This window comes from Fistularia commersonii, chromosome 22 (assembly GCF_037954325.1).
Source record: "Fistularia commersonii isolate RoL2024-O1a breed Wild chromosome 22, RoL_Fcom_v1.0, whole genome shotgun sequence".
NCBI classification, from domain to species: domain Eukaryota; kingdom Metazoa; phylum Chordata; class Actinopteri; order Syngnathiformes; family Fistulariidae; genus Fistularia; species Fistularia commersonii.
In genome coordinates, this window is record NC_141305.1 from 230,001 (window position 1) to 244,240 (window position 14,240).

The following is a 14,240-nucleotide window of genomic DNA, read 5'->3' on the forward strand; positions in this document are numbered from 1 at the left end:
GCGGGAGGAGATCCCGCTGTCCTGGCCGGTCCAGGTGTGGGACCTCGAGGAGAACCCACGAGACCGTCGGCCTCCTTCAGATGGTCTGAACCATTTGTTTGTTCCGGAAGCTTCTCAGGTTCCCGTGACTTCTCCTGGCTTTGGTTGTGGTTCTGTTGTGGGTGTTGGGTGCGGGTCTGGTTCTGGCGGTCCCGGTCCCGGTGGTCTCCCTGTGCCTACTGGCCCCTCCCTGAGGGTTCCTGGTAGATGATTGAGCGCCGCTCCGCCGCCGCTCGACGTTTCAAAGTGACCATTTTTGGAAAAGGACTATAATTAATCGCCGCGGCGACGGTCCGACTCCCAGCGGGCCCCCCCCCCCCTCCCGCCGCCGCCTGATTGACAGCTCTATTTTTAAGCCGCGCTGCCAGCGACAGGAAGTGGAGCGGCGTGGAAATGGGAGGTGACGGCCGCTGATGGGATGACGGACGGACGCCGTCACCGTGACAGTCTGCAGACCACACACACCTGCTACACACACCTGGACATCAGATCCACACAGGAGGACCACGGAGAGGCAGGAGGAGGAGGAGGAGACCAAGAAGACCACGTCCGGCCTTCATCCGGCTCCTCGCCGGCCTCTGCACTGACCATCTCGGATCCACCAATCAGGAGCGGCGCCTCCGGCTTCAGCGGCGTCTGGCGGCCAGGAGGAGCTCTGACCTGACCAGGAGACCTGGACCATCTGTCCTCAGGTCCTCCACACCTCCTGTCTTCAGGTCCTCAGGTCCTCCACACCTCCTGTCCTCAGCTGTCTGGCAAAGCCACCCTGTGATTGGGAGACGCTTCACAAGAAAAGCGTGGACAGGAAACAGGAAGTGACGGGCGCCTGAAACACCTTTCTAAATAAGCCACAGTCCACCTGTCCTGGTAACCCTTCAACCCTGCTAATACTGCTACTAATGCTGGTAGTAGTATGACTAGTTACCACCACTACTACTACTACTGCTGGTAGTATAATGCATAGTTACCAAAACTACCACTGCTGGTAGAAGTATGCCTAGTTACTACTACTACTACTGCTAGTAGTAGTATGCATAGTTACCACTACTACTACTATTACTGCTGGGAGTAGTATGCATAGTTACCACCACCACTACTACTACTACAGCTGGTAGTGGTATGCATAGTTTCCACCACTACTACTACTACTACTACTGCTGGTAGTAGTATGCATAGTTACCACCACCACCACTACTACTACTACTGCTCGTAGTAGTATGCCTTGTTACCACTACTGCTACTGCTACTACTGCTGGTAGTAGCAGTATGCCTAGTTACCACTACTACTTCTACTACTACTACTGCTGGTAGTAGTATGCCTAGCTACCAATACTACTACTACAACAACTAGTACTGCTGGTAGTAGTAGTATGCCTAGTTACCACTACTACTACTACTACTACTGCTGGTAGTAGTATGCCTAGTTACCACTACTACTACTACTGGTAGTAGTAGTATGCCTTGTTACCACTACTACTCCTACTAGTCGTAGTAGTAGGCATACTCAACAGTAACTATGAGTAGTACGACGTCTGCTACGACTGTTAGTACTACTTCCAGTTAGAGTAGAACTAAGAGTACTCTTGTAGTATTTGTACCCCCGCTGTTAGTATTACCTGTGCTCGTATCGATCACCGATCCCCCGGGAATCGGCGCGATCGATCGGATCGGTGAGCGGTCACGGGACACCGCTGCGCATGCGCGGGGGCCGGCCTCCAGGAGGCGGGGTCAGCGTGACGTAGCAGGAAGCCTTCGCACGTGTGCCGCCGACCTCTCGAGCCTCCGGTGAGTTTGTGTCCGTCAGCCCGTTTGTTTATCGACCGGAAGTAACCGGAGCCTCGCGTTACGGCTGCCGGCGTGCTGCTTCCGGAGGAAGAGGTGAGATTTGGCTCGGTCCATTCGGTCCATTCGGTCCATTCGACCAAACTCGGTTCACCTCGGTCCATTCGGTCCATTCGGTCCGGACCCTCCGGGCCGGGATGGACGACGGTCAACGGAAACATCCGAGCTTAACCGGGACTGAACATGCGTGTGTTTCAGGCGCGTGGACGATGACGTCAGCGGACGAGCAGCTGTGCCTGAACATCACCGGCGGCGGGTCGCCTGACCGGAGGAAGAACCGGAACCGATGGAGCGGAGTGAGTGTGAGGAGGGAGGCGGAGCCGTCATTGATGGATTCATCAGAGCACTATTGATCTGTGTGTGTGTGTGTGTGTGTGTGTGTGTGTGTGTGTGTGTGTGTGTGTGTGTGTGTGTGTGTGTGTGTGTGTGTGTGGGGACCCGCAGACCATGGCGGAGAAGAGGAGGTTTGGCGGGGACCCAGAGATCAGCAGCGCCAAGCGGAGGAGGCCGCGGGAGGCGGTGCGGGAGGCGGTGCGGGACGCGCGTCCGTCCGTCCCGCATCCGAGGCAGGAGGACTCTGAAGCTGCGCTCCTGCAGACGCCACCCAAGAAGAAGGACGGAAGGAGCTCCATCAAGACCTCCTCGCTGTTCAGAAACAATCCGGACATCCCTGACATCCACAGGTTCTGATTGGCTCGTCGCAGTGATGTCATCGTCATGACGACCAAGCCTGCCTCAACCTCTCCCTCTGTCCTCCTCAGACCAGATGTTCTCCAGATGAAGGAGAAGATCTTCACCTCTGATTCCTTTTCAGACCTCCACCTTCATCCTCACCTGGTATTGAAACACACACACACAGACGCCTCTCACCAAAACACACATCAACTTGGACACACTCCCCAGAGCGAGGCCCCCCCCACACACACACACAAACACACACACACACACACACACACACATATACACACAAACATTTATTGATTTTATTGATTGATGAAACATCACTTTAAGCCTCCAAATGTTTTTGTCCACCAGGTGGCGACGCTGAGCAAGGTCCTGAACGTTTCCACCCTGACCAGGTTAATGCACACACACACACACACACACACACACACACACACACACACCTGTTTTATTGAGACTGTTAAATGCTGTGTGGTGTTACAGTGAGGGATATTTGTGTGTGTGCATCCCCAGATGTGTGTGTAGTTGTGAACATCTCTATCTTTGTTTACATGATTGTGTGTGTGTGTGTGTGTGTGTGTGTGTGTGTGTGTGTGTGTACAGTGTCCAGAAGCAGACCATCCCAGCTCTCCTGTCAGGACGGGACGCTGTGGTTCGATCTCAGACGGGTTCAGGTGAGGTTCTGGTTCTGAATCTGGTCGCTTATGGTTGTGTTGTGTTGTGGCCGTGCGTCGCCATGACAACCCATCTCCCGTGCAGGGAAGACGCTGTCCTTCGCCGTCCCGGTGGTCCAGAGTCTCCAGGCGGTCCGGCCCAAGGTGCAGAGGTCCGACGGGCCGCTGGCCGTCGTCATGGTTCCCACCAGAGAGGTGTGTGGCGTCTCCGTCTTCCCGGGCCGACCCCGGTCCACCTCAGCCTGTAGACCTTGGACCCGGACCGTGCCGGCACCCGTCCTCTCGGTCTTCATGGCCCCACTCTTCTTCAGCTTCTTCACACACCAGCCCTGTCAGTGTGTGTGTGTTCTGCCCGGCGGCCCGCTGGACCCAGAAGGTCTGGCCGAGCTCAGCCTGCCTGGGTTCCTCTCGGCTGAAGGCAGTGTTTCCCTCCTCCCGGGTTCCTCCTGGGTTCCTCCTGGGTTCCTCCCGGGTTCCTCCCGGGTTCCTCCCGGGTTCCTCCTGGGTTCCTCCTGGGTTCCTCCTGGGTTCCTCCCGGGTTCCTCCTGGGTTCCTGTAGATCGTTGTGAAAAGCTTCTCCACGTCTCATCGGACGGCTCTGCTCAGAATTACTGATAGAGAACACAGACGGGTCTGAATTGGACGGCTGTTGGTTGTCGATTAGAAATCCTGCCGATGATGTCACTTTCTGTCTTGTGTTGTCAGCTCGCCCTGCAGACCTACCTCACCTTCCAGAAGCTTCTCAAGGTAACGGGGCGTCGCAACCCTCCGTCCTCCTCACGATCGCCAGGCTCTAAATGTGAAAGGGTTCCTCGTGTTTCCCGTGGCAGCCGTTCACCTGGATCGTCCCGGGCGTCCTGATGGGGGGCGAGAAGAGGAAGGCGGAGAAGGCCAGGTCAGACGCCGCCTTGTTCACGGGACGCTGTAGGTCCTGGACGAGCTGGAGAACACTCCAGGTGTCCTCCAACCTCTAGAACCTCCTGCTGTTCCTGCAGGCTGCGGAAAGGCATCAACATCCTGGTCTCCACCCCGGGACGCCTGGTGGATCACATCAAACACACCCTCAGCATCGCCTTCAGCGCCACCCGCTGGCTGGTGCTGGACGAGGCCGACAGGTCACACACACACACACACACACACACACACACACACACAGCATCAATAACCAACCACTACTGATCAGAAATGATTTCATCTAATCAGTTTGACCTGTGTGTGTGTGTGTGTGTGTGTGTGTGTGTGTGCGTACAGGACGTTGGATCTGGGTTTTGAGAAGGACCTGACCATCATCTTAAACAGTCTGAACTCCAGTGGATCCAGCCGACAGAATGTCCTGCTGTCGGCCACTCTCACCTCTGGTAAAGTGTGTGTGTGTGTGTGTGTGTGTGTGTGTGTGTGTGTGTGTGTGTGTCACTGAGGTTAACCCCCCCCACACACACCTGTGTCTCAGGTGTGACTCGGTTAGCAGACATCTGTCTGAAGGAGCCGGTCAGCATCCAGGTGTGTGAATCCGCCCCCTGTGACCTCAGCGCTGACACGGTGACCTCTGACCCCGAGGCCGCCGCCCCGGCGGAGAGTTTCACGGTTCCTGAGGAGCTGAGCCAGTTCGTGGTCCTGGTTCCCAGCAAGGTCCGCCTGGTGTGCCTGGCCGCCTTCATCCTGGACAAGTGTCAGGTAGGACCTCCTGGTCGGTTCGGAGCACGAAGGAGGTTCTGAACGAGCGTCTAAAGGGGATTGAAAATTGAAATACACTCGATGTAAGCTTTATTGCCGAGGCCGGATACACATTTGGAGCAGAAGAACGAGATGGTCGGAGATGATTGACAGACGGGACCCGTCGCTGGCCGTCGTTGACAAAGTCAAAACGCCAAAGAGCGGCGGCGTCCGGAAAACGGGAAAGTGTGATTTTTCGTCCGATTGTCTGTCCTGAGGCAGTGAAGACGCAACGCCGGACTGCAAGAAAAGCCCCGAGGCCCTCAAAGGGCCGTGTCACGGAGGTGCGCACGGACCTTCAGGAGGACGCAAATGAACTTTCTGAGAAAACCGGAGGTGCACTCGGCGCTCCGATCATCACGAGGAGCAGATACGAGGAGCAACAAGGAAACCGACTTGTGACGCTCACTGATAGTCGTACGCAGAGTTCAGTCCGTGCGCTTCTTTAGGTCCACCCTCTCTCAGAAGCTCAGGTGTCCTTTCAGACGGAGAACGCCAACGTTATTCAGGATAAACTCCACAGGTGGACGCGGGCATTACGATTGTGCAGAAGCCTTAAATAAGTTGAGCTGATAGCCGCAGAAACCCTGTCTGAGGTTCTGTCCACGTCAGGAGAACCTTCTGCCTTTGTGTCTCAGTTCTCCGAGGACAACAAGCTCGTCGTCTTCGTGTCCAGCTGCGAGGTGGTCGAGTTCCTCCACCATCTCCTCACCTCCGTCCTCTGCCGGCCCTCGGCCACTTACAAGACCAGGATCAACTTCCTGCGTCTCCACGGCAACATGAAGCAAGAGGTGAGACCAGGGTGTGTGTGTGTGTGTGTGTGTGTGTGTGTCAGCTGCAGTCACAGGGGTGTGTGTTCTCCATCCACCAGGAGCGCTCTGAGGTGTTCCTCCAGTTCTCGGCGTCATTGTCAGGTGTTCTTCTCTGCACGGTCAGTAGTGACATCATCCATCCATCCATCTGTCCGTTAATCGATCGGATGATCGATCTGTGTGATCAGTCCTGTGGATCCAGCTTCGGTTCAGGTCTGACTGCTGCTCGTGGTCTTTCAGGATGTGGCGGCTCGAGGTCTGGATCTGCCGCAGGTCACCTGGATTGTTCAGGTAGGCGTCGAGATGCCGAAGGGATACCAACCCCCTGGCCGGGCTAATCTGTGTGTGTGTGTGTGTGTGTGTTTAGTACACGCCTCCTGCTGCCGCCACCGAGTACGTGCACCGCGTCGGGCGCACGGCTCGCATCGGAGGACGAGGCAGCAGCCTCCTCTTCCTCACGCCCTCCGAGACCGCCTTCATCGACGAACTGGCCAATCACAACATCAGGTAGGACATCTTGTGGTCCACTTCCTGGTTTACTTCCTGGTTTACTTCCTGGATCTAACCCTGTGGGCGGGGCTTGGTCTCTTCCAGCCTATCAGAGATGAAGCTCCTTGATATCCTGTCCACTCTGATGAAGGACGACACATACAAGGGGCGGGGCAAATACCACAGCAAGGTGACGCCTCTGGGGGCGGAGCCTCTGGTTCGGAAGCTTCCAGACACATTGTCCCTGCTGGGCTTTCATCTCACAGTGTGTGTGTGTGTGTGTGTGTGTGTGTGTGTGTGTGTGTGTGTGTGTGTCAGAGCTCTGCCCGGGCGAGGGAACAGGAGGTGATGGAACGTTCCACCGTCCTGCAGACAGAGTTTGAGAACTTTGTCCACAGCGATGCTCAGTCGGTGCAAACGGCTAAAAAAGGTAAGTATTTTGTGCGTGCGTGCGCGTGCACGTGTGTGTGTGTGTGTGTGTGATGTATGATGCTGTGTGTTCCCCAGCGCTGCAGTCCTTCCTGCGGGCGTACACCGCCTACCCCGCCCCCCTCAAACACATCTTTCACATCCGCTCGCTGCACCTGGGCCACGCCGCCAAGAGCTTCGGGCTCCGGGACGCCCCACAAGGCCTCGCCGCCGCCCGCGGGGCCCCCAGCAGGGACCCCAGCAGGAAGAGGGACCCCAAGAAGCAGGCGGGGGGGCAGAAGAGGTGAGTGCCTCCATGCTTCCTCAGGTATTAATGAGTGATCAGATACTGGTCTGACAGCACTTTGTCAGCGGCTGAAGCAGAAGTTACAGAGGGTGCAGGGGGGCCAGGGGGAGACACACACACACACACACACACACACACACACACACACACACACACACTTGGGTCCAAGCGTATTATGTGACTGTGTCGGGGGGGTGGTCATCATAATTTAACACACACACACAGGTGTTACAAGTTAGTTGTCATTAGAACCCCCCTTTCTAAACGGTGTGTGTGTGTGTGTGTGTGTGTGTGTGTGTGTGTGTGTGTGTGTGTGTGTGTGTGTGTGAATCAGAGCAGCTGCTCTTCACAGCATACTTGTCTGGACAAGGTCTGACAAGAAAACGGTCTCAACTCAAACACACACACACACACACACTCAATGGTCAACAGGGACTTCATTACAGGTGTGTGTTTCCCACCACCCTCTGGGTGTGTGGGGTCGCCTGTGTGTGTGTGTGTGTGTGTGTGTGTGTGTGTGTGTGTGTGGTGCAGGTGTAGAGGGAGGTTCTGCGTTAAGTGTTTCCCTGCGGTGTCAGGACACCCAGCTCATTACTGCTTCCTATCACGTGTGTGTGTTTGTGTGTGTGTGTGTGTGTGTGTGTGTGTGTGTGTGTGTGTGTGTGTGTGTGTGTGTGTGTGTGTGTGTGTGTGTGTGTGCGTGCGTGCGTGCGTGCGTGCACTCAGGTCCATAGGTCGCAGGGAACGCCACTTGCTCCAGTCGGAGTTCTCCAGTGGGATGGAAGGAACCCTGGCGAGGAAGAAGAGGCTGAAGAAGCAGAAAAAGGGGTCTGAATGATCTCCAATGATCTCCAATGATCTCCACGTCCTTCAGCCGCTCGTCCCAACAGAGGACGGACGTCTGTGGACCTCCTGCAGGACGGAGGACGCCACCTACTCCCAGATACCCTGCACTGGAGTAGAAGGACAGACTGGATCGCTGGTGGATCACGGACTTCTTTGTTGGCAGGGGTTGTTGTCATAGTAACCAGCCACCCTGACATCGGCTGGACTCAGGGACGGGGGGGCGGGGGGACGGGGGGGGGGAATAAAGCGGTTGATATTCATTGAAAATCAGACAACTTTTATTGATCCCAGTCAGAAACATCATCAATACGTCCGATCGGTTTTTGACCCGTCATCCAGTGGACGCCGCGCCTCCGTCCACCAAAGGCTCCCTCAGATCAATAATGGATGGTTTCTCAAGCGGAGCCACGTTGGTGGATCCTTCAGGAAGCAGGAGCTCCTCCGGAGAAGAACCCGGAAACGTCCGGTCTTTGCTCCCGGGGTCGGACCAGAAGGTCAGGGCGTCCCGGAGGAGAAGCGTCTTCTGTCCGCCCGGTCCTCAGGGAAGGTGCGGAGGGGGCGGGGCTCGGGCGGAGGGGGCGGAGCCTCTGCACAGGTAGAGGTGGAGGCCGGGGGCCGGCTGGTACAGGAAGTGGGCGGGAACCAACATCCTGCCGCTCTGGGCCAGGACCTCCAGGCCCACAGAAGACTGGCGCTTCCACTTGGTCCTGGAGGAACGTGGAGAGAACATCAGTCAGCTTGCAATTGAATCCCGCAAAGATTGATCCACATCTTGACTGATCAATAAACAATCGTCAATCAGAAGCCCCTGATCCCCCCCCGCCTTGGGCCATGGATCAATAAGTGGTCGGGACTATGGATCCCCTGGACCGGCTCCTGGAGATGGACCCCAAAGAGAATTGATTACCACACGGTCTGATTATTAATTGACTTTTTATCACTCATCTCTGATCAATTATTTCTGGATTAATAAACACATTTGTTTTGATATTTGCTCTGAACCAATTTCATGTTTTTCAAAGGGACGTGAAAATTCTGGTTATGGGATCTGGGGCCGCGGGGGCGGAGCTTCTGCGATCAATGACATGATCGGTGAGAACAAAGAACATCATCCCTGAGGTCTTCAGGAGGACCAGCGGAGGTGGAGATGTTTGAGCTCTAAGGATGCTATGGAGGGTTCCTGCGGTCTTCAGGAGGACTGATGGAGGTGGAGATGTTTGAGCTCTAGGGATGCTATGGAGGGTTCCTGGGGTCTTCAGGAGGACCACCGCAGGGGGAGAAGATGATGTGTGATACCTGCTAAGGTTTTCATGCAGACAAATGGAGGTGAAGATGATGGATCGATCGTTGCTGAGGATCATGAAGCTCCCCGGAGCAGGTCCTCCCCTGCAGGAGGTCCCTGGACCCAAAAGATGTGAGAACCCCCCCCGGGCCCACCTGCGGTTCTGGTACCAGGTCTTGACCTGTGCGTCGCTGAGCCTCAGGGCGTGGGCCAGCTCCAGGCGCTCCTGGACGCTCAGGTACTTCTGCCTGCTGAAGCTCCTCTCCAGCCTGGACAGCTGCTGCTCGCTGAACGCCGTCCGAGCCTTGCGGGCCTTCTTCGGGGGGGGCGGGGCCTCGCAGGCTCCGCCCTCCGCTGGGGGGACAGCACGCCGCTCAGAACCCGTTCCTGATCCGGCCGGGTCCGATCCCGGACTCCGCCCCGGTCCCGGTCTACTCTACCGGTCCGACCGATCCGGGTCGGATCCGGTCATATCCGTTCCCGGTCCCGGTCTACTCCCGTTCTAAACTAATCCTAATCCGGTACGACCCCGGTTCCGTCTGATCCCGACCCCGGTCCGGGGCCCGATCCGGATCAGGGTCAAAGGTCGCCTGATCTGAACCTGATCTTGAACTTCAGAGAATCCAGAAACCCAAAACCAAACTGATCGAAGTGGATCGTAATGTTTTCTGATCACTAATCGATGGGCGGCTCACCTTCAGGGATCAATCGGGACCTCAATGACCGGGACCGGAACCAGGACTGACGGACGGAGAAAAATCCACTTTGTCTCTTTTCCCTCATTGTTTTCAGCCGCTTGCGGACATAAAACCTATCAATCGATCACTGCATTCTCTTGGATCAATAACTGAAACTTTTCCAATCAGGTGATAAGATCGATTCCCTCCCGGACCGAAGCGGACGCTCTCACCTGCGGACGCCCCGTCCTCCCGCTCCTCCTCGGACCGCCGCGGCTCCGCGGCCGGAGCAGGACCTGGACTCGGAGCAGGACCCGGACCCGGAGCAGGACCCGGGGCAGGACCAGGACCCGGAGCAGGACCCGGACCCGGAGCCGCCAGGATGTCCCGGATGAGGAAGGAGGCGGCGGCGGGCCGCGGCGGGGGCGCGGGGGGCGCGCGCAGGGCGAGCAGGGAGTCGATGCAGAAGCTGGAGCGGAGGTCCATCCCCGTGACGTCAGAGCGACATCCCCGTGACGTCATGGCCTGCCAGGGTCCGGAGACCCGCCGGGACCGGAGGAGCCGGCGGCGGGGATCGATCCCGGGAAGTGATCGATCGGCGGCTGGCGCGCCAGCTCACACTGGAGAACTCCTCCTCCTCCAGGTGTGTGAGCGCGGTGGGTGTGAGTGTGTGTGTGTGTCTGTGTGTGAGTGTGTGTGTGTCTGTGTGTGAGTGTCTGTGTGTCTGTGTGTGTGTGTCTCCTGCCTGCTTGTATCTTTGTTACTCTTCCTGTCTTTTCTCTCGTCTTGTTTCCTCTAATCATTGGCTGGTTTGTCACCTGACCTTATTGTAGATCAATAATCAATCGGGTGCACTCACACACACACACACACACACACACACACACACACACACACACACACACACACACACTTGTCAGTCTGTCTGTAGGATGCTCCCAGAACCTTGTAGCAAAGGAACCTGTGTGGGTTCTCCAAGGTTCCTGAAGAACATCCTGTGGTTCTGGATTGGTCCGGTCCTGACAGGCTTGGACCGTTTCCATGGCGATGACTCCATGTTGTGTGAAGAACCCCCCGTCAGATCACGATGGCGATTCAAGTCGCCTGCGGTTCCATCACCATATTTGGACCAACAAGGCCTCCTGTGGAAGCCCCGCCCCCGCCGTGACCTGATTGGTCCCCTGATAACAACAAAGACCCAAACTCGTTTCTGCACTTTTATTGGCTCACATGTGGCTCCGCCCCCGTCCAGCAGGGGGCAGCAGCGCCTGGACGGCCCAGCGGGCCCTGAAGGCCCGGACCCGACTCTCTTGGTCCCGGAAGGTGTCCAGGGACGGGGCCACCTGGGGAGCACACCCACCAGCGGCCAATCAGAAGACAGCTAATCTATGCGTGTGTGTGTGTGTGTGTGTGTGTGTCTGTGTGTGTGTGTGTCTGTGTGTGTGTCACCTGTGAGAAGCGGGAGGTCCTCTGAGGGCTCTCTATGTGTGGTAGAACCTTGGTCCTCCTCAGCAAGCTGGTTCTGGTCTCGCTGATCCTGCTGACCTTCATCTGCACACAGAACGTTCTCCATGGGCGGGGGGGAACCCTGGGGGGGGGGGGGCGTCGCCATGGAGACGGGGAGCGGGGACTCACCCTCTGCTGCTGCTTGAGGGCGCCGCTCCGCCGCAGCTGCTCGTCCAGCCATCGGCGGCCATATTGGTGCGCCAGCAGGTTGGCCAGAGGGGACGGCGGTCTGGGGGGGGTCAGGGGTCAGGGGACGTCATGGTAACCATGGTGACGGGTGACAGCTCCTCACCTGGTGGTGACTCCGAAGGCGATGTCGGGCACGGCGGGGCGGCGCGAGGCCCTTTCTTCGCGGGCGCCGGGGGCGGGGCCCTGCTTGGCCCCGCCCCTCTGCGCCCTGAACTGGCTCAGCTCCCTGGCCGTCACCAGGCCTGACCGGACCGCGTCCCGGTTTAGGGACACGAAGTCCGGGACCAGGCGGCGATGAGAGGCCGAGCCCCCCTGCCTGGACTGGACCCTCCAGTTGGACAGAACTGGGGAGCACGACAATATCAGAGGAACCCCTCCTTCTAGAAGCTCTGCAGGACCTCTGGAGGACCTTCACAGGACCTCTGCAGGACCTCTGCAGGACCTCTGCAAGCTTCCACAGCACTCTGGACGGACATCCAGGTCCTGCAGGAACTTTCCTCTGCTATCACCAGGCAGTGTGTGTGTGTGTGTGTGTGTGTGTGTGTGTCTGTCTGTCTGTCTGTGTGTGTGTGTGTGTGTGTGTGTGTGTGTGAGCGAGTGAGTGTGTGGGTGTGTGAGTGTGTGTGTTCTAACAAGGGTTCTTTGAGTGACAGCAGTGATTGTTGCCTGGAGGAATGTTTCCATCACACTAACACACACTGACAGCTGACCGCTGCTGAGCCTCTCTTTCACACACACACACACACAAACACACACACACACACACACTCACTCACACACACTCACACACATGACCACTCATCCTTACACACACAAAGATTTACACGCACATGCAAACACTCCCTAATACACACTCCCACAGCCACAAGGAGTGGTTTCCATGGCGACGTCTCACCCTCGGCCACACCCCCTCCTCTCAGTGATCCGCTGGGGATCCCGAAGGTGAATTCTGGACCAGGAACGTTCAGACCGCTGGACTGGGTCCGACCCAGGGGGGGCTGGGGGAACATCATCATCATCATCATCATCATCTCCATCTCCATCATCATCTCCATCATCATCATCATCATCTCCATCATCATCAACATCATCTCCATCATCATCATCATCATCATCATCATCATCTCCATCATCATCAACATCATCTCCATCATCACCATCTCCATCATCATGACCACCTTCACCATCAGCTCAGGTCAGAGGGCAGGTGAACTTGTCCTCCTAGATGATCAGCATCTCCAACCAGAACCGCTTTGAACCCGAGAAACCCGGTCTGGTTACCATGACGACCTCACCTTTATGAGCAGGGGATTGGTCAGCATGGAGTCTCTGACCACGCCCACTCTGGGAGACACCATGGCGAGGAGGAGGACCAGGGTCTGCGGGACAGAAGACATAGGACAGGTTTCTGCTTGGTGGATCTGACACGACCCCGGGGTTCTTCTGGGACGCTTCCCTCCGCCTTCGAGAGTGGACCTGCAGGCGTGAGACGTTCTGCTCGGACCCCAAGGTGACGGGACCTTCTGGGGTCCCGAGCAGGACTCAATGGTCCGTCCGCAGGTTCGGACCACCTTCACCTGTGCGGCCTCGTTTCTTGGAGGAACGTCCCTGGGCTCGTCCCTCTCGGGCCTTTCTGGAACCGTCGAGGTCCTGCAGAGGACCTCCTCCGGGAGATATAGAAGGTTCCGGACCTCCTCTGATGTTCTAACCCGATGGGGCCCCCGGGGCCGAGGAGCGGCGCTGCAGATCCGGTCTGGAAGTCTCTCAGGAACTGGCCAGGGTCCTCGGTCCGCCTGGAGACGTCGGACTCCACCTGAATCGGTTCCCGTCGGCTCCTCCGTCCTGCACGTCTCCCTGAGGTCTTCGTCTCCACCGAGGTGGAACCAGAAGAACCGGAGGTCCCTCGGGTCAGATGTCACCGGCCTGTCCTTTGAACTGAGCGTTCAGAGGGACCAGGAAGTCCAGAACGGGACCGGAAGACGGGGTCTGAGCAAAACCCTTGAGCAGGTCCTGAGGCTCAGGAACCTGAGAGGGTTTTGGCCTCGATCTGGGACGAGCCTGGAGCTTCTCTGGGTTCTAATGGGGTTCCACACCGTGGTCCCCCCCCCCCCCCCCCCCAGCGGCCGGTCTTTGTTTCGGCAGGTCTGAGCGGAGGTTGGTGACGTCATGCTACGTCACGGGTCTCGGCCAATCACAGCCCGACATTAAAACCCTGCAGGCAAATGGAGCTCAAACTGCTTCCGCCGCGGCGTCTCCTCGGCCGCAAGCCGTCAGGCACCGGAAGTGGGCCGGGACGAGGGCGCGAGCGCGATCGATCACCGATCGAGTCATCGATCGAACGGAAGCGAACCTTCGGTTTCTGACCTGTCAATCACTCCGACTGCCGCTTCTCCGCCCGTCCGGTCCGACCCGCCTCCGCTGCGTCCTGCGGCGTCCGAAACCTCCGTTGCTATGGCGACGGGACGCGAAGGCCGGAAGTGAGGGCGCGGAAACACCGGAAAACCAAAGGCGGCAGCACGAGCGCGGGCGGTGCTCGGTGTTTCCTTGTTTCTGTCCCGAAGACGTTCGCCGATCACTTCCCTCCCGTTTATCGTTGTGATCGATGGGATCGATGGGATCGATCGGAGACCCGATCGGCCGCCTCGAACCCTTCCAGCACGCGGGTCTGGAAGCGGCGGGTCCTCGTGCGGCCAGCAGGGGGCGCTCTGTCTTTGTTTTTATCCAGCTTTCTGTCTTTCCGGCCCTAGAATGTTGTTTTCTGTCGTGTTTTTT

The 14,240-nt window shown here is 57.4% G+C and overlaps 3 protein-coding genes across 3 annotated transcripts in view; 1 reads left to right on the forward strand and 2 right to left on the reverse strand.

Moving 5' to 3' along the window:
• The window catches only part of LOC147221157 (bile salt-activated lipase-like), a 67,746-nt gene that overhangs the window by 18,162 nt on the left and 35,344 nt on the right, over positions 1 to 14,240 (reverse strand). The gene's annotated exons all lie outside the window — the stretch shown is intronic.
• On the forward strand, positions 1,787 to 8,081 carry ddx31 (DEAD (Asp-Glu-Ala-Asp) box polypeptide 31). The gene is made up of 20 exons (XM_086169519.1): positions 1,787 to 1,917; positions 2,080 to 2,177; positions 2,326 to 2,564; positions 2,643 to 2,718; positions 2,917 to 2,960; positions 3,169 to 3,239; positions 3,325 to 3,434; positions 3,945 to 3,986; positions 4,070 to 4,134; positions 4,235 to 4,354; positions 4,491 to 4,597; positions 4,690 to 4,913; positions 5,591 to 5,743; positions 5,824 to 5,883; positions 6,005 to 6,055; positions 6,132 to 6,271; positions 6,359 to 6,443; positions 6,572 to 6,683; positions 6,761 to 6,965; positions 7,695 to 8,081. Exons 2-20 carry the CDS (start codon positions 2,091 to 2,093, stop codon positions 7,804 to 7,806), a joined length of 2,103 nt encoding a protein of 700 aa, XP_086025645.1. The 5' UTR covers positions 1,787 to 1,917; positions 2,080 to 2,090; the 3' UTR covers positions 7,807 to 8,081.
• Positions 10,984 to 14,157, reverse strand: cfap77 (cilia and flagella associated protein 77). The gene is made up of 7 exons (XM_086169402.1): positions 13,833 to 14,157; positions 12,764 to 12,847; positions 12,364 to 12,466; positions 11,572 to 11,812; positions 11,409 to 11,508; positions 11,223 to 11,324; positions 10,984 to 11,116 (listed from the first exon to the last, which is right to left on the reverse strand). Exons 2-7 carry the CDS (start codon positions 12,824 to 12,826, stop codon positions 11,000 to 11,002), a joined length of 726 nt encoding a protein of 241 aa, XP_086025528.1. The 5' UTR covers positions 12,827 to 12,847; positions 13,833 to 14,157; the 3' UTR covers positions 10,984 to 10,999.

Bases quoted from the DNA above. Each gene is read 5' to 3' on its own strand.
- ddx31 (XM_086169519.1), top strand. From the start codon at position 2,091: ATGACGTCAGCGGACGAGCAGCTGTGCCTGAACATCACCGGCGGCGGG. The intron at 2,565-2,642 runs GTTCTGATTGGC...TGTCCTCCTCAG, and splicing joins GACATCCCTGACATCCACAG to ACCAGATGTTCTCCAGATGA. The intron at 6,056-6,131 runs GTAGGCGTCGAG...GTGTGTGTTTAG, and splicing joins AGGTCACCTGGATTGTTCAG to TACACGCCTCCTGCTGCCGC.
- cfap77 (XM_086169402.1), bottom strand. From the start codon at position 12,826: ATGGTGTCTCCCAGAGTGGGCGTGGTCAGAGACTCCATGCTGACCAAT. The intron at 12,467-12,763 runs GTGAGGTCGTCA...ATGTTCCCCCAG, and splicing joins CCAATCCCCTGCTCATAAAG to CCCCCCCTGGGTCGGACCCA. The intron at 11,509-11,571 runs GTGAGGAGCTGT...GACCCCCCCCAG, and splicing joins GCCTTCGGAGTCACCACCAG to ACCGCCGTCCCCTCTGGCCA.